At 32.3% G+C, this 26,368-nt stretch overlaps 4 protein-coding genes and 1 long non-coding RNA gene across 7 annotated transcripts; 2 read left to right on the plus strand and 3 right to left on the minus strand.

The window, feature by feature from the left end:
- Window positions 1-569: 569 nt before the first annotated feature.
- Grx3 (Glutaredoxin 3) lies at window positions 570-2,304 on the minus strand. The gene is made up of 2 exons (XM_029315693.2): window positions 2,118-2,304; window positions 570-1,617 (listed from the first exon to the last, which is right to left on the minus strand). Exons 1-2 carry the CDS (start codon window positions 2,165-2,167, stop codon window positions 981-983), a joined length of 687 nt encoding a protein of 228 aa, XP_029171526.2. The 5' UTR covers window positions 2,168-2,304; the 3' UTR covers window positions 570-980.
- Window positions 2,125-13,214, plus strand: LOC114940908 (uncharacterized). 2 transcript variants are annotated; one of them, XM_029315691.2, is made up of 11 exons: window positions 2,125-2,474; window positions 3,055-3,154; window positions 3,452-3,780; window positions 5,932-5,994; window positions 6,603-6,661; window positions 7,348-7,952; window positions 8,127-8,479; window positions 8,569-8,701; window positions 11,345-11,518; window positions 11,882-12,017; window positions 12,323-13,214. In XM_029315691.2, the coding sequence occupies exons 3-11, from the start codon at window positions 3,697-3,699 to the stop codon at window positions 12,468-12,470; spliced, it is 1,755 nt and encodes a 584-aa protein (XP_029171524.1). In that variant the 5' UTR covers window positions 2,125-2,474; window positions 3,055-3,154; window positions 3,452-3,696; the 3' UTR covers window positions 12,471-13,214. The 2 variants fall into 2 exon arrangements, with proteins under 2 accessions (XP_029171524.1, XP_029171525.1); XM_029315692.2 differs by having other exon boundaries at window positions 2,126-2,474; window positions 11,879-12,017.
- Window positions 12,374-15,102, minus strand: LOC146720419 (uncharacterized). Its single transcript, XR_014926095.1, has 2 exons — window positions 14,499-15,102; window positions 12,374-12,494 (listed from the first exon to the last, which is right to left on the minus strand). It is a non-coding gene; the product is annotated as an uncharacterized LOC146720419 (long non-coding RNA).
- Hr96 (Nuclear hormone receptor HR96) lies at window positions 14,295-19,680 on the plus strand. Of its 2 annotated transcripts, XM_029315690.2 has the most exons (6): window positions 14,300-14,990; window positions 16,120-16,604; window positions 16,683-17,462; window positions 17,551-17,767; window positions 17,857-18,276; window positions 18,584-19,680. In XM_029315690.2, exons 1-6 carry the CDS (start codon window positions 14,853-14,855, stop codon window positions 18,779-18,781), a joined length of 2,238 nt encoding a protein of 745 aa, XP_029171523.2. In that variant the 5' UTR covers window positions 14,300-14,852; the 3' UTR covers window positions 18,782-19,680. The 2 variants fall into 2 exon arrangements, with proteins under 2 accessions (XP_029171522.2, XP_029171523.2); XM_029315689.2 differs by having other exon boundaries at window positions 14,295-14,990; window positions 16,120-17,462.
- Window positions 19,681-19,684: 4 nt separating this feature from the next.
- Window positions 19,685-25,108, minus strand: Nagk (N-acetylglucosamine kinase). Its single transcript, XM_029315688.2, has 6 exons — window positions 24,909-25,108; window positions 22,869-22,953; window positions 22,529-22,627; window positions 21,798-22,050; window positions 20,888-21,186; window positions 19,685-20,787 (listed from the first exon to the last, which is right to left on the minus strand). The coding sequence occupies exons 1-6, from the start codon at window positions 25,106-25,108 to the stop codon at window positions 20,452-20,454; spliced, it is 1,272 nt and encodes a 423-aa protein (XP_029171521.1). The 3' UTR covers window positions 19,685-20,451.
- Between the last annotated feature and the right edge of the window lie 1,260 nt (window positions 25,109-26,368).

The following is a 26,368-nucleotide window of genomic DNA, read 5'->3' on the forward strand; positions in this document are numbered from 1 at the left end:
CAGCTGACAATTGCCGATTGATCAGAGCAAAGCAACTTGTCAGCTGATCGGTTAATTCGCAACTATCAACTAGCAACGAGAATATTTGTAGCCTAAGTAGAATGGCCCTTACGTATGTAATTTTAATTTCCAAATTTCTATTATGTACATAATTTTATTTTGCCGAATTTGTTGTGTATATTATTTTAATGCCTAAATTTTTGTTATGTACTAAACGACACAAGCGTGCGCCGCCATTGGATATTATTTTTATTTTTTATTTCACAACTGTCAAACTGTTAACGTTCACGATGACAATTCTTATAATAATAATATTGAAAGATTGTTTGCTGTAAATATTGATTTGCAGCGACATCTGTACGCTGTATTTCAAAGTTACTATCACGTGGTGCCAGTCTAGATATTTATACACAGTGACTATTCGATATCTGTCATCTGTCAAGTGTTGTCAGAGAGAGAGTTGTCACATACGTCATTAATATAAGGTTAAAGGTGACAGATTATGCATACAATAAATTAAGATAAGCAATAAGAGTATTTTACTAAAGAATTTAATATAAAAAGAGAAATAGAGCAAATTATTTTTATTATTTAATCAAAGACTGTTTATTTGCAATTCCGATGATACATCGTTCTTTTATGCAAAATTTATATAAACAAATGTTTAGTCCGTTGAGCACTTTTTATTATTGTTTTATATGTTAAAATAATAGCAGCATACTAATTATAATTACTATACTTTGCAACAAAATTTTTAATATTTCAATATTAAATTGAACTTATGATTTGTGAATAAAAAAATCCATTATTTCGAATCATTATAAATAATGTAATATATTTAATTACACATTTCACAAATAATATATCTCTACAGAAAATAATTTTTACCTCTATGTAAAATTTATTTCCCATAATTAACACGGATATTTAAATTAGAAATATAACTTAAATTTTATTTTCTTATAATTATATTTAACTATTCACTTTTTCTCCGCACTATCTTTTTTCGGGAGCATACTTTCTAGTTCGCCCGACTCATCCATCTCTTTCACTATGTCCAATCCACCGATTAGTTCTCCATTCAGATACAATTGTGGATACGTTGGCCAGTTACTAAATTTTTTAAGTCCTTCCCTAACATCGTTGTCTTGTAATATATCAAATGTCTTATAATCTGTATTGTAATTGTCTAGGAGGGAAACAATTGTTCTGGAGAAACCACATCGTGGATTCGCGGGATTTCCTTTCATGAAGAGCATGCAAGATTCTTGATTTATCAGTTTCTTCAGTCTTTCCTCGAGGGATTCCTTTGTCTTGGCCACATCCACTAATAGAGCGTCTTTGTTATTCAAATGATGTTTGATTTTCTCAGTCAACGCAGGGGCGTTAGCACCATCCACTCTATCTACAATGTTGCTGCTCTTCAGTAAAAGAACGGTAGGTACGACAGCTACTCCAGACTTTAGAGACACCTCGGGCACATTCTCTGCTTCGATTTTACCAAATTTAACATCCTTGTACTGCTCCAGCTTAGTCATCTCGTTGAGCACGTCATTCACGTGGGAACATTGCTGTGCCCATGGTGCGAAAAAGTGAACGACAGTAAGTTCCTTGGACCTTAAAGAACAAAAATAGATATCGTAAAAATTCATGGAAGATCAGAGGGCATCTCTCTCACATACCAATAAATTTATTAGCACACAATAGGAAACTGAACTATTTATTCATCTACTTTATATTAATTTCATATATTGATATTCTTATCAAAAGAAAAGTCAGTTCCTAAACAGAAAAATATGCTAATTTTGAACTTTGACAAAGATAAATACATGAAGTAAAACAAAAATTACAATATATATTGTGATTTATATCATTAAAAAAAAAACTATTCTGAGGATAAATTTTTCTTTTATAAAACCGTAAGGATATATGAATATCTAGCAGTTAGAGCTCTTTGAACGATTAAAAATCTTTGAAAAATGCGTGAAATGTAATAAAATTATATTAGAGGCAACTTTTTTTTTTTTTTTTTAATTTAATGTGCCTTCAACCAATTTTATTAGAGGCAACGTGCGAAAGGAGGTTATAAAACTTTTGCAGTATTTCCGATTACTCACTTGACGAAGTCGTCGAATTCTTGCAGCGTGGTCAACTCGGTGACAGCCATCGCGTCACCCTTCCTCGTGGATCGTTTCTCGTGCGATATTAAACCGGAAAACGATATTCGCAGACGAGACTGTCGTCGCACGGACAGCGAATTCTGGCGTCTACGCGACCTCCGGCTTTGCACTCATGGCTGCAGAATTTTTCCATTGCTTTTCGGCGCAGGCGCAGTCGCAGTCATCGAGATCTCGCGGAGGGAAATTCCGAATGAATATGAGTCCCGAGATGTGAAGGAATTCAATGGAGATTAGAGGGAAAATGTTTGCCGCAGGCTCTCCAGATATTTGAGAGGAATTACATATTCATCGTCTGTAAGAAATTCACTTATGCTAGATACGGAATCTTACTTAAAATTATGGATCTCACATAGTTATATAGGTTAAGATTTGCTCGACTAAAAATTTTAGAAGGAAATGAATATACAATTTATAACCTTTTTTCGCATGTTGTCGCTAAAATCATTTCATTTTATTTCATTTTTTCCAAGATTTTATTTATTAGAATAAGAACTAATTGCTAGATATATATTTTTTTTATATAGACTTTTTTTGGAGTATATATCAATATATATGCATTTTATCTGTTAATCGTAATTTTATTTTTATAAGATCATATAATCTTAACTTTTAATATATATATATATATATATATATATATATATATATATATAATGCTAATATACTATACGAAGGTCATCGCTTCATGGTTATTTGATAACAATTAAGAGAAATTCACATTTTTGCTAGCGATAATAATAAGAATTATAACCTGTTTTAAAAAAAATTTTTTCTTTATTTTCAGTAGTTAAAAAAAATACATTCTGTAAAATAGAACATTTATTTTGCTCCAAAATAAACTAACATTTATTCATTTATTTTATATTAATTTCAGTATCATAATTGATATTCTTATCAAAAGAAAAATCGACTCCAAATTGACGAAATTTGTTGGAATTGAGGTCGCAATTCGTGAGATATCCTGGATATTGAAGGTAAAAATCAAGCAGACATTTCTTTATATTTTGCAATCTTGATATTTTTATCAAAAGAAAAATTAAGGCCACAATTTATGGAATATTCTGTATATTGAAGGTAGAAATCATGCAAACAGACATTTCTTTATATTCTGCATAAAATTTGCAATCTCGACATTCTTATCAAAAGACAATAAATTAAAGTCGCAATTCGTGGAGTATTCTCTATATACGTCGAAGACAAAAATAAAGCAAATGTTTCTTTATATTTTGCATAAAATTTGCAATACTGACTCTGGATCATCATTTTTACAGGAATGTGAAACGCGGGCTTCTCCTATCTGATCTGGAAACTGAGACCTGGCGCGCAGGTACGCCATGAGAAAGTGACCAATCGCACGAACGACCATTAACTCTCGCGAGGGTGGTGGCTGCCAGCCAAGAGGATGGGGGAATCGTCTGACAGACGGCTGCACGGCCGCAAAAACAGCCGATACAGATGCCGCGAGGCAGCGAGCGCGCACGTGTGATGGTTTTTTTCCCCTTTTTTTTTCTCTGCAATGTCCAAGAAGCCGTCGCGGAGCGAGGCCCTCGACGACATCTCCGTCTGGGACACGGAAGAGGTGCTGTGCCTGCTGCGCAAGGTGAGCCAAAAGTTCTTCGACGACTGACGTCGTCGTGAATCATATGAATGACAGTCACGTCGCAACTTATACACCTTTCATACCTTGTTATTGTACTTTAAAAAGGTATAAACATAGTAGTATCCACGTACAAGATGAGGAATATGAGTAAGAAGTATGGGAAAAAAATGTGGAAAAATGTAAAAGAAAGATGTATAGAGTGTGGAACGTGAAAACAGGGAGACAGCTTCGTGGCGACCACCGACTGTCAAAGGCGCGACGTGGTGAATCGCGGGGAATGCCTGGGGAACACCTAGACACGGCACGAAAGACGTAAGACGCACGTGCGTGTGTTAGCGGTAAATTACACGAGGTGCGTGTATTTATAGCGCGGTGTTCTCTATAGCCAGGAGAATGTCATTGGCCGAAAAAGCGCGGATCCAGGATTTCTACTCGGAGAGAATTTTTCGTTATATTTTATCGCAAAATTTATTACAAAGAACTCCGCACCAAATTACATAGGATTTCGATAGAATTGACTTTTTTTCCATATATTGTAGTTTATGACTCGTTGAACAAAAGATGTAATAGCTTCAAGCTAAATATTAGTTAAACAACTCGCATAGTCCTCAATTTTCACGTTTGACTGGCTGTAAATCAGAAACCATCTGTTATTTAGCTTTGAGCTTATTACCTTATTTGTTCAGTAAGTCATAAGTTACAACATGTGAGAAAAAAAATTAGCTGATTTTACTGGGATTCAATTTCATCTGAGATTTTAAGATTAAAGATTCAAAAATCTCGTATACCAATCATATGAAATTAAATTTTAAAGGTTCTTTATCATATTTGGTAATAAGCTGAAAATTTCTGTGCTATATGTTAAAATTATTAGGAGCGATTAAGCTGGATTGAAAATATATTGCATTAAAAAAAATATATATATATATATAATATTATATATGTTTATCATTTTTTGGCATCTATTTTATTTAAAACAGTTAAAGAATCATAAGTTTTTAGTATAGTTTCTAATATATTTAAAATTATTGAAATTTCTATATATTTTAGTAAAATTAATCGAACATATTTTATATTTTATTGATAGACATTAATATTTTTATTGTGGTAAATATATTTAATCACAGAGGAACTCTTAAAAAATTCTTCCAATACCATATTGTCCTACTAACAATAAGTAAGAGAAAATGCTCTCTATGTAGTGGAAAGAGAGCCTTTTTGGCGATTGAATTTTCAGCTTTTCTGTTTGTTCTTCTCACTCGCTTCTACATTTTCTTCTACATCAATAACTTTTTATCTATTCCCAAAGTAGAAACATGTCCACTCCATTTATTTGATGTACGAAAATGTATGCAGGAGAGAGTTGCGGTTAATAATTAATTTTTGAATGAAAAATTTAATGTTTATCTCGTGTTTAATGAGTTTTAAATTTTAACGAGGTATATTTTGAAATGCAGATAAAGGTATTTTGAAATTTCTCTTTTGCTATAAAATAATATACGATCACAAGACGGTCGTAATATTTAATATAAATATATAATTATAAAAATTATATAAAAAATTTCCTGATACATGAACGTATAAAAGTTTTTTTTACATATAACGAAAGCAATTTATTCTGTACTATTGAAAGTTAGAAATACTTATTTTCCAAGAACGCGGCCGGCGAAAGGGACGTTTTTTTTACATTTCTTCATGTACGCTCTGGATTCTACGTAACTTTCTCGAATTTCTCAACATCGCAATTAAGTGCCACTTATCGACATCATTTCTTAATTGTCATTTTATTTTCCCCATTAGTTTCCGAGAGAGTCACGAGAAAGATGTAACATTAACTGAAATCTGTCTAAAACAAACATACAACTAAAAGATTATTGTTTCGTTTATTTTATCTTATTAAGTCTTTTGGTTTATCTTCCTTTGTTACATCAAGAAGATATATATATATATATATATATATATATATTCGTGTTCAGACATTTTATGCTGATACATTATTATCACTAATAACTTAGTCGTTTCCTTTTTTTATCGGTTGTTACGGTCTCATTTGATACGTGAGAGATACCAGACTCTATATGCGTTTATGTTTATTCACTATCAGCCATATGCCTACACATCCTGTCAACTAAAAATATTTCCTCTTTACAGAACGGACTGGAGGAATGTTGCAACGCAGTGGTGAAACGGCAAATCGACGGCGATGAGTTGCTAGTGAGTGAATTATTATTATATGAAGACGTTGGAGCGAGCGATTTCCCGGTTACGTCTCATTTGGTGGCTCGCGATGCCTCACTGATGTTTCTGTCGATGACCCCTGAGTAGCTCTGAATGTATAGGGTGTCTTAAAAATGGAGCTGCGTCTTGCGATAGTAGAATTTCACGTTATTCGCGATGTAATCGGTTATATTTTAACATAGTTGTTAAAATAACTTAACTCTGCTATAAATAATACACGTAATTTTTTTATTATTGAGTATTAATCGTTTCACTCATTATTCAATTTTTTAACAAAGATATATTGATTTTGATTTATAATACAAGATTTCTAAATTTATTTATGTAAAGTATTCTTTTAACGCGATTGGAAGAAATATTTTTTATCGAGTTAAAAAATATACCGTTGACATAATGTTTCGAAATCGCTGATTCGATTGCAATAAGAGAGATACTCGTTGACACCAACAATAGTTATCTACCCACTTCCATTGATAACGCGCTGCCGGTTGCTTTTTTTCCGGCTGTAGCAGCAATATTTCGAGACGACCGACCGCGGCGCGTGCGCTCCTAAACCGTGCTTTAATTAATTGTAATTATTCCAGCACTTGACGGATGGGAAGCTGGCTCTCTGGAAGAGTGACCTCACGCGTCCGCTGATAGGGTGAGAGAACGAGGCAAATCCAGCTTTATTTCTGTCCGCATTATACTATATATGTATCTCTTCTGTTCTTCTCTTCGCGGAATCGTGTCCCATAGCATGTTCTTAACGGTATCTGATTATTCAGTACTTCAATAGCTCCTTGTGTTCGTATATGTATGTTAGAGTCGAGTAAATGAAAAGCATCACGTAATATAATAATTAACGGTTTTATGATTATAATTATATATTGTCTTGTCTTTTTAAAAATTTTACATTTAAAAATTTTTTTACATTTTTTAATCTGTCTGTATATTTCTCGAAATAAATTTCTGTTGAAAAAAATGCTGACACATGATGAGACGGTGAAGAATGTGTTACGTGGCTAATGATACGGACAAACTTCTGCGTTTTCTAGAAATATACCATTGTAAGAGTTCTCCATTCGCGAGAATATTCATCGTTTCACTACTTAATTACTTGATGACTGCATATCGTGCATAATTTTACCGCGTAGGTCGCGTTTGATCATTTCACTCTACGGCCGCCTTATGATTTAATCTTGCGTAGGATCGTATATTTCAAAATATTGCCTATTATAGTTTATTATTTTGTTATATTAACAGTTAATTTTTTATTATATAATATTAACATTTTAATTTTAAGATCTCTTGTTAATTATTAATCGAAAATAAATTTGTATGTTGCAGACAATTGTGGGCCTTTGTGCAAGAATTAAACAAGTGTCCGGAGAAATATTTACCGAATAAAATTACAGAAACGCAATTACAGAACGATGATCACTTAAGCGACAGCGGTTCCTGGGGCACCGATTTCGATGATGAGGCGACCGAAGAAAACAATTCCTTGGACGATACGCAAGAGATGGTAAAACCGAGTCTGATCAAGAACAAGCAAACTCCGTTTTTGCAGAACAATAGGATTCCAATTAGCAGAATACCAACACGATCGTCGAAGAAAATGGCAAAACCAAAGGAGGAAGAGACTTACGCTAATTGCGAGTCTTCCTGCCAAGTTGAAGGGGAAAATATGTATGCGAACTTTCAGGAGACGAAGATATCACCGACGAGAAATATCTCGAGATTGCATAGCCAGCTAGAAAAAACTCTGGCCGAGAAACTGAAGGAGGAGTTGAAGCGTAGGAATCCCCAGCCGACACAGAAACCAGCGATTGGTCCGAAACCGGAGACAATACAGTCGCGAATAACTGGCAAAAGACCCCCGCAGAAATCTTTTCTACACAATGCGCCGACGACGCATCAACAAATTCCCAATGATCAAAGCAAAGCGCAAAGTTAGTTCATTAGATTAACGCGTCGCTTTTACTAATCCTTTCGACGTGCGATTCTTTGATCGATAGTAACACGATGTTAATAAATATTGCATTGTTCGAATTCCTTTGCGACGAAAGGATTAAACAAATAGCGATATCTAAGTAATATATGTATATTATGAATCATGTCTCTAGGAAGGATGACCGTGCCACCACCGCCGGAACCTAAGAAGAACAAGGATTATACGTCCGTGGAAATCAAGAAAGGGTCCGACAAGGAGTTACCGAAACCGCCGGCCACCATAAGAAATTTCGATCTCGTGGCGAATTTGCCGGCGCGAACGGAGGAAAGCGAGGACGAGTATGAGACGTTCGACGAGAACATCATCGAGCAAGTACAGAAGAGCGAGATCTCGCGGGTCGACAGCAAACAGTCGTTACACAGCGGTCGCCAGGGATCAGTCGAGAGTGTTTATAAGGCGCTCAGCGCCGCGAGTCATGAGGAAGAGGAGGAGGATTATGAGATTTATGAATCTATTACGGAAACGGTGAGTTTTTATCGATGAATGTACTTTTGGAATTGTAATTAATCATGAGAGAGACTCTGAGAATTATTTATGACATATTATTGCGTTAGCCAGAGGATAATGGTTACTTGAGTCCCATTCGAAGGACGAGCGCTGTTCAACAAGAACCGCCTCCCTTACCCGCCAAACCATCGCCGACTAAACCCTCGACTCTTCCTAGTAGAACCAAAGAGAAACACAAAGGTATATGTAATCTTTCATTATCGAAAATTATCAATAGTGGCTTATAATCTACCTCGCACGATTAAAAAATATAACAAATAGTGTAATATTAAGTATAAGAATATTATCTTGATTATTGGATATGATAATTGTGTTGTGTATTAGATTAAATTCTTGTAATTATCTCTCTAAATCTAAAATCGATTGGAAAACTTTATACACTCTGCCGAATGAAGGAAAGAACGAGAAACGATTAGACACAAACTATTTGCTCGGACGTGATTCGTCTAATTGCTATATCAAACGAAGCTGATAGGATATTTAAGCGAAACCAGACAGTAAGACGTTGCCAAACATGCGGTCCAATGAATGAAAAAAAAAGTGCAAGCTTACTCTGGGCTTGTGACAAGTGCAGAATCACTCGTAGGAACTTCTCACGAACCATGTGTTTGGCAAATGCTGCTTGTTTCGTTAGTTCTCATGCAACCTGATGCGCCTTGCTATTGCGTTATTGCGTGTAGTTGCGTACTGGCCGCCGCCATTGATGTCCGATTCTTATAAATTGTATAAATATCACTGTTCGCGATAGAATCGAACGCAGAACAATGTCCCGACATTGTAATTTTTCACGATGCTCGCAATATTTTTCATATGCGGAAATTGGGGCCAGATCTTTAACTTTCGATATATATAGATCGATATAATATCGATCGATATATTATAGATCGATGAAATAAATCGCCTAAGGGTTTCGACTAGGATGCGAAGAAATAGAGTTTATTTCCGGTAAAGTGTCGTAGCAACAGGGAAAGAAAAGGAATATCGTGCTCAAGATTGGAATAATCTCTCTAATTGGAATAACATTTGCAGAATTTTAAGAGAAGAAAGACAAAGAGCGAAGACGAATGATAAAGTGGAATATAAATTTTTACATAGGATACATTACTTCTAAGCGATTCAAGCGACGTGTCTGAAGATAAAGCGCACGTGTGTGACAAGGCACGATAACGATTACTGTTAAAAGGACGATAGAGAGCGAAAAGCGGGTAATGGAATGTGTTCCTGTTTTTATTTACGGCTGAGCAAACAGCTCTTAAGTGGTCTGGGCACACGTTTGATCGATGAGATTGCCGATATGATCGTGCGAATGAAGAGAGGTCTGTCCACATGTTGTTATTCGCAGCCACCTGAGCCGCCAGGTAGATATAAAACGCATTGTTCGGTGATATACTGCATTTGCTTTGATACGGTGGTATGTATTTATGCGATTATATGTGCACTCACAACGTGAATGTGCGCTAATAGAACATCTGTTCTTTTTTTGCTCGTCGAAGGTCGTCGAACTCCGATGAGAGACGGGAATAGATTTGGGGAATGAATCCATTGCGCTTTTTGCATACATCAATTTTCAATATCTTATAATTTATAATATGTTGCAATATATTTTATTTCGTATAAAGCTGCTATTTAAATATCTAAAACATTTACACACTAAAATATTGTATTAATGATTAATTAGCGTTGTTAAATTTTTTTTTATAATATATGAGACAGAAATGTCAATTTTTTATATTAATTTATAGATATATATTATATCTAAATTCTCTGAAAACATGACATTTCGACAATGTTCAAAATAAAAATAATTATCAAAATAACTAGGATACTAAAAATTTCGCTTTTCTTTTGTAAAAGATATTTTTATCATATTTTCTGTGTTGCTTATAAGAGATCATTGACCCTTCTGATTTACGGAAGGTATTCTTAAATGCGCTATTTGGATTCATCTACGTCTCACGCCGAGAGACCAACGGATTGACCAAAGCTCTTTTTTTTTCGCGACGATTTAAAAGACGCGCCTCAGAGAGTTCAATCTCAGTTTCGTCAAAATTCTTGCAACGATCACGTCGCGTTCTTCATCATGTATTAGTGCGGCTCCAAAGACTCGCAGCTGTTTCAGTGAATCACGCGGAGAGGATAAGCGTTGATTTTATTATATAATATTATTTCATTTACGTTCGTTCGAGTTTTAGTAGCTGCAATATAATATTGTTATCGTACGAAATAGTTGGAAACAGTTTATAAATTATATTTATTATAGAATTAGATTAATTATAGAATGAAGGATAAAGAGAAATCAATGATACAGTTGTACTCTCGATAGTATTCGCGATCCTCCGAGAAATACGCGACGAATTCGATAATGGCAAATTTAATGAGTGATACGAAGCGAAATATGTCGCTCAATACGTCAGTACGTCGACAAGCGAGTCTCTCAGAATGTTTGACACAGGCGGCCCTTACGCAAGCTCGACTTAATTTAGCAAGTTAGTAACGCGATTTCGATCCATTCGTTTCAATGAAAATAAATTATCTCTCTGTATAATCGCTTAGAATTATATATTTTATATGCGAGTGTTTCTTTCTCTCATTTATATAAATTAATATTTTTTTATATTATAATATTGAATTATATTTCTTTTATATAATTAATTTGTATAAAAGATGTAATACTTTCCACATTGTATTTTCATTACATATAAAATGTCTCGAGCTATTTTTATTATAATGAATGTAAAAATTTATTGATATATAGCCGTTGAAAATATTTGTTGTATTAATTTATAACATTGTATTAATCTTGGTTTGCTTATATATTTACAGAACGATCACCAGATAAAAAATCAGCCACATTACCTCATGCTGGCAGTAGCACTTCACTGTCAACTGAAAGAGCCACGAGACCGCTACCACCGCCGCCTGACACACAATCTTTTGTCGATAAACCCTGGTACCATAATGTAACGAGGGAGCAAGCGGCTACACTCATCAAAGAACGTACGTATTAGACCATTCTGTTAAATAAAAATTATATTTAAAAATAAAATATATTATTAAAAAATTTTCCAAATTTTGATAGAAAATTATCGCAAATAAGAGAAATCGTTATAGTTACAGAATATTCTGAATTTATATAAAATTTTATATTTAGTTTTATATTTAGTAAATATGAGTTTAGACATATTATGTTTCATAAGAATAGAAATATCTCTTGTTAAAATATGTATATCTTATGCTTCTTTACTTATGGAAAGATAATATAAAATACAAATATAATAATATTTGATAATATAAAATACAAATATAGTATTTGATATGAAGCAACTGTTTAATAGATATGTAACACTATGTTTTCAGAAGGTACTTACAGTAATCCGCAAGATGGATATTTTTTAATGAGACCATCGACAACGAATATCGGCAATCCCTTAGCTTTGGTCCTTTGGTATAGGGACAGAGTTTACAATGTTCCAGTTAGAAAGAGAAACGACAACAGGTACACATTTTGATTTTTATCGAACTTAATAACTTTGTTAAAATATTTTTTGTCTAAGTTCCACATTATGTTTGAGAAAAATATATTAATTTAATTTCCTTTCCTCTCTTTAACAATTGGATATCAATTTGTATGGAATCATCGTTTTTTTATAGGATTTTTTATAGGAAAATTAATACTTCCACTTATTTTTTTATTTTGTTAACAAAAGAAAAATATGAAAAAATAACTCGTATACAAAAATATATTTTATTAACTCGTTGTTAACAAAGTTCGGTATAAAAAATATTTGCTAACTTATTTAGATACGCACTGGGCTCCGCGAAGGTGAACGAGCTGTCTTTTTCGACAGTCGAAGAGATCGTGGCGTTTTATACGAAGGAGGAATTGATGCTTCACAGCGGTGGTGTGCAGACCGGAAGCACGAAGTTGACTGACACTCCACCAAAGTAATTTCCGCTATGATCAATTCTACTACTGGAAGGAGAAATATTTGTCAATCTCGTTGTATATAAGAATTTTATGCGATATCAACACTGCCGAGCAAACATTTTTACTAGATATTGCAAATCTATCCAAATACGTAGATAGATAGATTAATATAGGACAGATGGATAATTAGAAAGATAGACTGACGAACAAAATTTTAAACGGTGCCTCTTGGATATTTTCATATATTTAAAATAATATAAATCACATTTAGTGCGAGATATCTCTTTTTATCATGCTAAGATAAATTTTCTGTTCATCTACAATTTATTATAATAATTACATATGTGCCTTTGATAAAGTGATATAATAAGCTCAATTATTGAGCAACGGATCTCTCTTTTGTGGAATTTAATATATTTTTAAATATATATACATACATTCAATCTTTTACTAATGTAGAATATATATATTTATGGCTGATTTATGCTTCTAAGAGAATAATCTTATATGATAGAATGGAGAATATTCTTTTGAGCGGAGATACCATTGTGTATCGTTACTCTTCTGTATCAGTATTTATATATTTTTGTGCACAAAAATAGTTAAGATATATCGTTCTTTAATCTAAGATATAAAAGTGACTGTGTGGTGATCCATCGTTCGTGTGGGTTATCTCTATGAGCCTCTTGGCCCATGAAAGCATCAATGTGATGACATATATGTGTGTATATATTGCAAGACTTAATTAAATCTTTTTTTAGAAAACGAGATTTGTATTTTCTTATACGTACACGCCTATGAATAGCACACGCAATATTACGAGTCTTATCACTTTCTTCTTATGCGACTGTTTATATTCCTTAGTCGCGCTCTTTCCTTTTCCCTCCACCCCGATGCGTTAATCAAGTTTACGCGCGATCCACTTTTGTAAACATGAATCATCACACGCACACGCATCTCGATACCACGATTATCTTACGAGAATACGAATGATAATGTCAACTGACCAGCCGACCAAATTGATAAATGATTTTTAAAGTCATGACCGCGACGTCTCCAGCAGAGCAATATATAATATGCGAATTTGATTTCTGAATGAGAAATCTTTTACGATTGATCATAGTCGTTTAATGTACATATTTTGTTCTCGTGCCGATATCGATTGCAATATAGATGTAATTGAACTTTGAATCTATATTAATTGATAAAATTAAAATAGGACATTCTTTATGCATGATATTACGAGTTCGTTAATATATTCTATATATATTCTTCTTGTTTTGCATTTTAATTCTGCCTTTAGCAGTATATTTTTAAACATAGCTCTTTAAAAAATTGCATAAAACTTCAATAAGCTCGAAAACAAAATATTTGCAATAATTAACTGAATAACATTTGTTAGTAAAAAATTTCTATCATAAAGTAATTATTGAAAAGTAGTCAATCAATTTCGAGTGTGTTATCAAATGTTACTCGACAATAATTTTTATTCGATAAAAAATCGAGTGCTTGCAAAAGCTGATCAGCTGATGTTATATTCCGTTTATTTATTTTACATGAAGAATTTTAATTTAAAGATTGAGACAGAGTCTTCAACTAACTTGTATTTTAATTTTGCTGAAAATATTGCATTGTTTGTTGCAAATTTTCGATTATTGTATCTCAGATAGCAATAAGTGTATATCATTTTGACGTTAAATGTGATATACACATATATCAGTTTGCTTGAGATATAATAATGTTATTTGAATACAAAATTTAGCAAAAAATATAAATTATCTAAAAACTATAGGAGTATCTGAAAAATGTTACAGCTGGAAAACTTTCGACGCATTTGTCGAATAAGAGAAAAAATGAATCTCCTCCGAAACGCTTTTGAAGACGTGACGTCACACGCGGGAGTTCTCTCAGCTGTCACGTGGGCGAGCAGTCGCTGGTCCCTAGCTACAATTTCAGCGTCGTAGTAAGCGACATGGAGGGAGCAGAAGGAGGGGACAAGAGAGACGAACGGCATGAACGGGTTTTACGACGAATTCTACATATACGCACCGTGCCTCGCAGTTAACTGTCGTCAATTGACCGAGCTGTCAATTGAACGCGGTCCGGTGGTCACTTAAGGAGCCTTTGTATGCGCGGAATATCTTCGAAGGGGCGTTGGACCGCGGAGAGGAGGTCGCCGTTTGCAGTGAGAGAAGATGACGATGCTGCGGACGATAAATAGTCGATCCCCAGGCGGACGGATTCCTGCTCGTGAATGCAGATAAACAATGTTGACGTGAGTCACGGAGGGAGAGCGAAAGCGCAACGGGAGAAAGAGAAAAAAGGGAGAGAGACGATGTTACTCCGCCTGCGTTAGATAACGACGTGCTAATCGCCGCTCGCCAGAACGCCGCCCCAGGAGCAATGGACGATGAACAGCCGGCGAGGGAGGCCACCAAGATCTGCGGTGTCTGCGGCGACCGCGCGCTTGGCTACAACTTCAACGCCGTCTCCTGCGAGAGCTGCAAGGCCTTCTTCAGGAGGAACGCGCTGAAGAATAAGGTGAACTCTCTCTCTGTCACTTCTGCCTCGATTCTAACTCCCAGCTGATTGATGCACACCTTGGGGAAGATTGATAAATTAAGAGAATCTGAAGTTTAATGTACCTTGTACTAATCTTGTGTGAAATGGACTTTGATTTCATCTGTTGTAAGCTTATGAAATACTCTTGAGAAAGATTCTATAGCCTTGGAGCTAAATAATGGACAATTATCGAGTTACAGTCAGTCAAACAGCTCGCAAAGCTCCAATTTTTTAGGTTTGATTGATTGTAAATTGCTAACTGTATCATTTAGCTTAGTACATTTTTTTCAATAGATCAAAAGCTATAACATATGAGGAAACCGGCTGATTTTATCAGGATTCCATTTCATCTAGGATTTCATATAAATTCCAAAATTCCATTAATTTTCTATATAAAATTGAATCTTACTAAGATCTGCTGATTTTCTCACGTGTTGTAGTTTATGATCTGCTGAACAAAAAATGTAATAGACTCAAAACTAAATAATGGACAGTTACTGAGCTACAGCTAGTCAAACAACTCGCAGAATCCGAGTTTTTCGTGTTTAACTGGCTGTAGATCACCAATTGAAAATCAGCTGATTCAACAATAATCTATGTTACATAAGATTAGTGTAGAGTATTTTTTAATTGTTTGAGTTTTTAAAGAAACGAATCAGATTGTTGTACTGAACTTTATAATTCTTCTTTGTAACTTGTAAACTTCCGATAAACTTTCCTTGAGAAGAAATCAATTTCAATCTGCATCATGAATTTTAACATGTAGATGAACTTTGAATTTGTATCTAATTTTTATAAAAGTTCTTAGGAGAATAAGACTATTAATGTCGAGTTTTTTAATTATGTATGATTGATTGTTTTTACCTGCTGTTATCAAGTTTGAAAGTGATATCTATATATTGAAATTTATTGATTGAATGGACTGTTAAGAATGTTAGATAAAGAGACCAATGTGTTCAATTTTTTAAAAGCATTTTTTACTTATTTAATTTAGAATATATTGTAATTTATTTGTAAGGAATTTATAACAGTATTATTATTAAAAATAAAATTGCATAAACTTAAAAAAAAAGATTCGATTAACATAAGAAACATTTTTTCTTTGCAGGACTTTAGATGCCCCTTTACGCAAAACTGTAACATCACATCTGTAACCAGACGCTTTTGTCAAAAATGTCGTCTGGACAAATGCTTCAGTATTGGTATGCGCAAGGATTATATTATGTCTGAAGAGGACAAAGTTCTGAAGCGTAAGAAGATCGAGAAGAATCGTGCAAAGAAACGATCTCAATCCGACAATGCTAAAGCATCCAAGATCAAGAAGGATTGCGTGGATGAATGTACGTTTGAAGACACGTCGATGTCGGTCAACTCTGTCGCGTCACCGATGTCGGAGACGTATTTCTGGGAGTCGGACAGGAAATACACAGATCTGGACGGTAACAGGCAGAATGTCGTCGAAAGTATGAGCCCAGTGACAGCAGCTAGCGTACCTAGTCCTTCGAGTCCTCCGGAGAGCACGAATATCGCTGAAACGAAAACGTTGGACATGTTGAAGGAATCCGGTCATGGTTCAAGGTCTAATGTCGCAAGGTACAATCAAACTATTTTATACGTAGAGAATAACGAGATAGAATCAATAAAGATTAAATTGAAATTGTCTGTTTGTAGCCGCACGAGATCATTCACTGACTTCAACGTAGCACTTCCGGACACAGGAAAGGATAAGAGTGTGCCATCAAATTCAGAGGAATACGAACAGAATTTAGAACTAAGTTCTGAGTTTGTAAACTCGGTTAATAACGAACCGAGATACAGTCCTTCGTTCGACGAAAACGCGCCCAATTATTCCAAATTTGAGCAAAGCAACGAGCACAATTCCTTCGTCTTCGTCGATTGCATGTCGAACAGCGGGACGAGTCGATCTGATCCGAGTTCACAAGCAAAGGCAGAAACGACGATATGTCAGAAGTCGAAGGAGACGTGTTCGAGCGGAAGCAATCTAGTCGCCAAGTTCAAGCAAGATCCCAATCTGTTCACAAAATTCATCAACAATCCAAATTTAGTCGCCAAGATACTTCAGGATCAAAGGGTAATAATGAAGATTATGACGGATCCCGATATGGCCACGTGCTTGGCGGCGGATCCGCATATCACGCAATTCTTAGAGGAGAATGGCGCGACTGATACGAGCGACGGGCGTGGTCGTGACAACAAAACAGAAAATCAGTCTCAGAAAGAAACTCCGTGGAATAATAGCTCGAATAATAATATCGCTAGATATACGCCTAAATCCAAAAAGGGTCACATCGAAAATCCAATCCTGACAGATCTGATTACGAATCGTAATACGGAAGAGTGTAAAAATCAAAATTCAGAACCTAGCGTAAGCACGGATTGGAATAAGAATACAGCCGATGTTACTAGAGATGTTCTTCAAGATGTTCAAAGGTATGAGACTATTTAATAATAAGTATATATTAATATATGTTTACATAATGTTATGAAAGTCGTTATCGAAATTAAATATCTGTTTCAGGATACCCATCGCTGCCAATTCTATAGAGTCTATCTTATGCGAAGCTATCAAATTGGAATATTCAGCATTTTCTAGTTTTGGTGGTAATCAAAGCAGTAGAGAATTAAATGACGCCGAAAGAGCGAAATTAAATGAACTGATAGTTGCTAATAAGGCATTATTGGCTCCATTAGACGATGACATAACAAATTTGGTTGGCGAGGAATGTAAATTTAAGGTATAAGGCTGAAATTTTCAATTTTATATGCAGAATTGCATTTGTTAAAGATGAGTAAATTATATATAATAGGAGATATCTATTTGCAGAATAATTTTGGGCAATCTGATCCAATGTTGTTGGATGTTATAAATTTAACGGCGATAGCGATTAGACGCTTGATAAAGATGTCCAAGAAAATAAATGCCTTCAAAAACATGTGTCAGGAGGATCAGTTGGCTCTACTGAAAGGCGGTTGTACGGAAATGATGATTCTAAGATCGGCCATTAATTACGATCCAGATAAAGATATGTGGAAGATACCTCATAGCCAAGAAAGTATGTCCAATATCAAAGTTGACGTTTTGAAGGAAGCCAAAGGAAATTTGTATGCGGAGCACGCGAGATTCGTCAGAACATTCGATCCGCGATGGCGGGACGAAAACATCATCCTAATTTTAAGTGCGATCGCTTTGTTTACTCCCGATAGACCGAGGGTTGTGCATGGTGATGTTATTAAATTGGAGCAGGTCAGTAGAATGTTTTTAAAGTTTAAAATATATTAAAATGGGGTTGCAATTTTTAGCACGATTTTTTTATAATAGTGTCAATTAACTATCAAAAATACAATCTTTGAACGATTCTCTTATAATTTTTTAAGTTTATTTACATTACAATATATGTATATAAACAGAATTAAAAGTCAATAATTAGTTCATAAAATATTAATAGACTTCTTTTTTATATTTTTTGAGATATCATGTAAATTTAAAACAAAACAGATTTTGTATTTAAATTATATTTTCCATTGCAATGTATTTCTTCCTTTCTTTTTAGAATTCATATTATTATCTGCTCAGACGGTATCTGGAAAGTGTTTATCCTGGCTGTGAGGCTAAATCCACGTTTCTCAAGTTGATACAGAAGATTTCGGAACTCCATAAATTGAATGATGAGGTTGTGGGAGTTTACTTGAATGTCAATCCATCCAGCGTAGAGCCACTCCTTATAGAAATATTTGACTTAAAGCACTGATGATTAATTATCATCAGCTATACTATTGTTTAGAAATTTACGAATATCTGTTAATGGAAAATAAAATTGAACTTCTCTGCATTGCCTGTTTATAAAAATGTAATGTAGCTGTATAGCAATACAATTTTAAATATCTTTGAGTGATAAAACGAAGACTCTACACATATAGAATATAAAAATAGTTTAATACAATATCGAAATAATCGATATAAAAAAATTACAACAGGAAGAAATAAAGCCAATATACAATGTAGACATTCTGCATGACTATATGGAAGTGATATCAACATTTTATGACAATTTAGTAGTAGCTCTTATCGCAGTCAATTTAAATAAATAATGTTGATTAAGAATGGGATAAAAATATAATTAATATAGCAATATTTTGCTTCGTAATAGGCATATAATGTTATATCATTAAACGCATTTCGCAAAATATCCTTTCAATTTATATCATTCTCTTCGCGTACCAACAATAAATGTACGCGTACAACGACAGCATAATAACTTCTAAGTGAGTTTCATGTTTTTTCTCGGGGGATAGTTAATATATATTAAAAATATATATATATTTTTTTTAACAATCAAATTTTACAATTTAAATAATTATATGTTATTTATATGGCAAGGCCTGTGCATCTCACAAATCTATATATGTATATATAAGATCATGTAAGTGTTGTTAAAAGTTTGTGCTTTGAGGGATGTATTGAAAAAACAAGATTCAATGCAAACCTGACCTTATATGAATTAAGGTGATTATAAATTTTAGCCATAATTAAGTGAGATAAGAAGAATATTATATTTGTGCGCATGTTGTATGTACGCATGTTACTGTTGCAATGTATATGAGATAAATATTGTGATATATCCTGATATAAATATATTTTTCAAAGATATGTGCCATATGTAATTTCACATTGACGATAATTTCCTTAGGATGTCCAAATGAAGTTTATCTCATACTATATATCTGTTCAATTTATGATTAATGATAATTGTTACGTCACTTACTGGATACATCTTCGGGCCCGTTAATCATCTGCGTTCGTCTGTAGGCAGGAGGCCAAGAGCATACAAAATAAGAATTACTATTGCAAAGGCACAACCTCCCAAGATTAGTAGACTGAAGAGAGATATAAGCAAATATAATATAATTTTAACGATTAGAGAGAAGACCCATAATATGCAACCGCATGCCACACTGCAGATTGCTTTCAATCCCATTCTTTCAATACTGTATGAAGTTTTATACACATTTTGGAAGGAAACAAAATTCACGTTTCGATTATAACTCGATTATAGTTCTGGTTAAAAAATACTTCTTTGTTTTAGTTTTAGTGTAGAAATATTCATGATTTTATTACACAATTTTCATAAAAATTATATACACATTATAAATCGATATTTATATAAAGTCTATAAGTTTTATATTGATATTTTTATTATATTTTTGCAGATTTATTTAGCTCGTCATATATTATAATATTCGTATTACAACGACGTATTATAATCGTCAATTAATGATATTAAGATTTAAAGAATTTTTAATCATTCAGAGATAATCTAATTTTTACAATGCGCGATATTTATAGATAAAGCTTTCTTCTTTCAGCACAGAGTAAAACAGATATTCTTTAGTATTATATAAAATATTTATTTATGTTTTATCATGTACTCCCTCCGTTTTCGCAAACAGGGACATCGGAAGCTAGCGTATGATTTTTTGACTCCGTCATTTGTTTTTCCAGATAATTGTCGCGCTTATAATGAAAGAAGATTTCAACGTTGCTGTCGTACGGTTTAACGAATGGACAATTGATTTTTTCTGCGGCTAAATAACAGGCGCCCAATGCCGACGTTGTCGTCAAACGCAATAGACTCAATTCTTCTATGACGCGCTTGTTATGAATCTCATTCACAAAACCACTCTTCATGAATTTCCACGACTTCCACACAGATCCGACGCAGATCACTTTTAATCCACCATGAGCTAACTTAAGGTCCTGAAAAAAATTGAACGATAATGATGAAACCATTATGCATTTTTTTTATATACATATATATATATATATATAATAAATCTAATCGTTAGTATATACTGACGTTATGTGCCTTTTTCGAGAGAGCAATAATGTGCTTCGCCAGAAGATGACCAGCTTCTTCAAAGATCTTCAGGCAGAGAGGATCATCTCTCTCGCAACCGACCGCGACTTCTTTGGCGAAATTGGCGATGACATTCTTGGCAAAATTCGCGTAGAGATACGGCAATATGCCATTTCTGTCGGTCACGTTGAAATAACTTCTCATCGCCGGCCATACGTAGCTTATGGGTTCTGGTGCTTTCGCTAAGTCATCAATATCATCAAATACATATTTGCAGGCGCGATGAGCGATCCCGTAAGCTAGGAAAATTAACAAGAGCAAATTAGTTAATCGTAGCTTATAAGAAATTAATTAACGTATTTAGATTTTAAGTCTAATTTTATATGTGTGTTACATTTTTTTATCTCTGTAATCAGATTTTTAATTTAAAAATTTATTAATATTATTTATTAAGCGTGATTTATTCTGAAATAAATTCTTTCAGATACGAGAAAATATAACTCTCAAATGCTTACAAAATAAGGAAAAGAGAAAGCTAAACAAGCCTATTGTAAAAGAATGCAAAGATATATAGACGCAATAAATTTTATCAGTAAATCTTTTACATAGATACAACATCTTTTACATGCAGAGATAAGTATATCAAAGAGTTTTTCAACTTTTTCACAAAATAGATAACTGCTAATTTTTCAGATTTAATATTACGTTCTAACAAAAGCGAAAAAAAACTCACAATTTATTTAAAGAATTTTTATCTAAAATCAGAGAAGTCTGAAAAAAATAAAATTACATTCAAAAATTTTATTTGATTTAAAATAAAAATTAATTTTTAAAGCTATTTGTTCATGTAAAGTTTTTGTGACTTTTTTAAAATTCACTATTCTTCTTACAATCAAAAAAAAATACGTACCACTTCCCTCGTCGCCCATCATGTGTCCCCATCCTCCGCATCCATGACTCTTCCCGTCAGGATTAATGAGCAAAGCATTGCTACCTGTTCCGGCGATTAACACAATTCCACCAGATTCTAAACCAGTTCGAAGACTACCAAGAGTATCCGAATTGACAACGTAATCTTTAGCAGAGTTTGGATATTTTTGCAGCAAAGTTTCTACGAGCTGACGATTAGTGGTTTCCTCTTCGCAACCACTTAAACTGAGCCCCTATCAATGAAAGAAACAATTTTAAACCTTTTCTCTTTCTTTCGAAAAGCATTTCAATATTATAGCAACGTCAATTAATAATAATAATCAAAAATTATTTAACTTTGGAACAAAAAATATAAAATAAAAATTATGTCTCATTTATCTCGAACTCATCATTACTGTACATTCTTATTTTATTTTGATTATTTTAATTATATTCATAATTAAAAAAGTATACATTTTATAGTAATAATATTAAGAATATTTAGTCAGCTCTCGAAATAAATAAATATATACATCGATCTCGGTCAATAGAGTCAAACGCGATGTTATTGTGAAAATTAAACTTGGGAATTCGTATCTCATAAGATACGAATTCCTAAGTTTCTTAATTTTCACAATAACATCGCGTTTGGCTCTATTAGCCGAGATAGATGTATATATTTTATAGTAATGTTATGTAATATAATAAAAATAATTATATCTCTATACTCACTACGCAATCTAAAGGAACGGATTCTGGTATATCTAATGCTTGTTTTCCCTTTTCTATCATCGCGCTGAGTCTAGCAACTGTTTCATCTATCCCAAGTTGCTAGAAGAAGCAAATTATTTAGGTAATCTATCATTTCCTCCAAAACGAGCAAAATTTTTTTTTAATTATTCATATTCTTTTATCTTCAAAGCGCTGTGAGTGCAGTTAAATTTTGTTAAGATTTTCTAATGTTTTTCGTGTATCTCATCGAGATTTATAATGTATTTTTTTAAATTGGACTCGCAGCACTTTAAAGATATAAACGGCTCATTTTGTATAATTTTTTTTTCTTTTTAATCACCCAATGATTAGTGTTTGGTCCTTTAATTTCCGTTAGTTTCGCACCTTTTCCGTCGAGTATTACAAGCGTAGAATGTGTACCACCTCTGAAAATAAATTATTTTATAAGAATTATTTAAAATACAACAGTAATGCAAATTCTTCTAAATATATTTCATCGAATGAATATTATAATGCTGCTAAATTTCTCTTCTTTATAAATCACTCTGCATGTACAGCGTGTTAATTTATATGATCATTTGTTTATCTTTTCTTCTATTTAAGTGACTCATTTCTAGTGAAAGAAAGCATGTACATATTGAGAGCTATCTTGGTTCAGTTAAAAAATGCATGTGACTTATCAAAGTTAAGTTCGCAGTTTAATGTGATTACTGTTATCAATTGCCTAAGCTCTGTTTCTCTGTCTACAACAACTAGTAATAATCACAAATTACATAAGAATTATGAAATATTACATAATTACATAAAAATTATAAAATATTATATAATAAAAAAATAATAAATCTCAAATATTCACATTGCTGAGAATATTTTTTATCTTAAAATTTTCACTACTAAAGCCAGATTTCTGATTGTGTAATATAAGATTTTATTTTAAATCAGATAAGATAGAAAAATATATCAAATTTGCACTTTATATTTTTTTAATATTTAGATATAATCGATTCATAAATAAAATCGATTCACAATTCATCATTTAAACGGAAACGGCCACTTTATTTAAATTAGCAGAATCGCATTACGATAAGATATAAATATGTCATAACAAAGACGAAAACGAAACTTTAAATTCTCAAAGAGCATCATGTTTACTTGCAATAATATCTTAAGATTATATATTTATTAAAATGTTTATTATATATATATGCATATATATTTAGCAGAATTTTTATTTAAGATTTGATTACACTAAAATATTCTAAAGCGCACCTCATTTATTTTCTTATGTCACATATTATTTAATGAGCTACAAAAATAGCTTAAAAAATGTTAAATTTATATAAAGATCTTCTTATGAATATGAAAATATTTAGCATAACATATAATATTAAATTAATTGGATAAATATTCTCGATCAAGCTAAGATAAAATATATTTTTGTATAAACGTCAGACTTTATATACATGCGATGTTGGTCCATTGAAATTAATTTGTGTTCGGCCTCGATAACGTATAACGCATTATTGCTTATTATACATGTATCATGACCTCGATATCATTCACTGGACGACACTGGACAACACTTGAGCAGTAAAAGTTGCAATATGATTCATATATATTGTTAAATTACTATTCAAAATGCGATCAAATCGGAAAATAATTTTCCATAATTATTACAATTGATAATTACATTACTTGCATATTTGATAATTAATCAATTTTTGATAAACATGTTAATTATATTGTGATGATAGATTTTTATCGAAGCACATATATACGCGATCATTTTATTAATTCAAATAAAAATTAAAACAAGATAAAAATTGTAAATTATCATTTCGTTGTGATTTCTTTTATGAACAATAATTGTTTCTCTAACAATTTGAAATCAAATATATTTGGATATTTCAAGTTTTTCATTCTAAATATAATTTGTCACATTTGGATTAAGATTGCATACTAATACAGATCAATCAAAGATCAATTAAAGTAATTAAATTAAACAGATTATAGTAATAGTAATAATTTATCAATCGTTTAATTAATTATTTAATATCAAATTTAAAATACACAAAAATATTTTTCGCATAAATTTATTTTATATATTGTATTAAAATGCGACAGCAATGAATTAATTTATCTTACTATAGATATTTAACGCTCATTTAATTTGGTATGCTATAAAAATTATTATAGATATAGTATATTATTATTGTTTATCGTGAGATTAATTCAATCAAAATCTATCATGTGGAAAACAATTGGCAAATCTAATTATATTCTCTAAAATTATAATCCGCAAATATTTCTTTAATTTTAACTTGCTCATTTATTGAAATGCGATATAGTTAATGTTTGATTACAAAGGGATCGGACTTACCCTTCTATGCCACCGATTCTAATATTTTCGGAATACTTTGGTTCGTCCTGCGCGAGTATCGCAGTTTCTTGCACTAGGTCCGTGGACTCCGTCATTTTTGTCAGATCCCTCAGATCCCTGCGTAATTGAAATTCATCTACGATCTTCTGCTTCTTGATCTTCGTCTTCTTTGTCTTCTTGGTCTTCCTTTTTCCTGCCATTTTTCAAAATTTTTTTTTCAGAGTCGTGCGAGGAGAACTTTTAAAACTCTTTTTTTGCAAGATGTTTTGCAAGGATTCGACAGGATCTGGATGAAATAGGATGATTTATAGGAAAATGTATACGCATACAATTTATTATCACTAGTTGATAAATTTGTAATTAGTAGATTAATCATATAATTAGCAAATTAATCATGTAATTAGAAAAAATAACGCTCTAAATATTATGATTTCAGATGTATTTAAAATCAATTTGAAACTTTAATTATATATTAGCTTTTCATTATTTGGTTTTTATAAGATTATAATTCAAACTGCACTATTTTAATATGCATTTTAGCAACATTAATCTTCAACTATTTTTACAACATTATAATAATTATATTATCTTTACCCAGTAAGCAAAAAATCATTGCTACAACGTTATTATTGTTATCAAGTATGTAGTTTTTAACATTGTATGCAACATCATTATGAATAAACCTTGACATCGATTTAGAAGTTTCGGTAATGTTGAAATTAACGTTTCTAAAATATTTTATTAATATTTTGAGAACAATATGTTATTAAATAATATTTTTAAAACATTTATAACACACTAGTTAAAATATTTTCTTAAATATTTATTAATAATATTTTAAACATATTTATAAAACATTATATCATAACGTTTGAAAAATGTATATAAAATCAATATTTTAAAATGTTGATTAAATATTTCTTGCTTATTAGGTAGTGATATTATATAATCATTAAAATTTGCTGACTTAATGAAATCCCCGATAGCATATTCGAAAAGAATTTATTTGTATGTCACCAATTTTGAGTCCCTTTTCAAATACATATAGAATTCATTTTAAAAAATAGAGTTTATAGATAAAATTTTATAAAAATGAATTCTATATGTTCTATATTTGAAAAGGGACTCAAAATTGGTGACATACTGGTGACATACAAATGAATTCTTTTCGAATAGCTTGTGCTATCTGGGATATTATATCATTCTTAATAAATTATATTGAAGCATGATATAATAACAACTTAAATAATATTAATAATATTATTAAATAATATTATCATTTATTTTGCAAATCATGAATCAAAAAATTCAGCCTTATCTGAAATAAAAGAGACAAATGAGATAAATATTTCCGCTGTATAGATAAAAAAATATAGTATATAGTCTCGACAATTTTGGTTGCGAATGGGACAAAAGGAGAAAAATTTTGGAAAAGAAAAACTATATATATGATCAAATAT

The sequence above is a fragment of the Nylanderia fulva genome, unplaced genomic scaffold, assembly GCF_048542155.1.
Source record: "Nylanderia fulva isolate GAGA-0341 unplaced genomic scaffold, ASM4854215v1 Scaffold7, whole genome shotgun sequence".
Taxonomy (NCBI): Eukaryota; Metazoa; Arthropoda; class Insecta; order Hymenoptera; family Formicidae; genus Nylanderia; species Nylanderia fulva.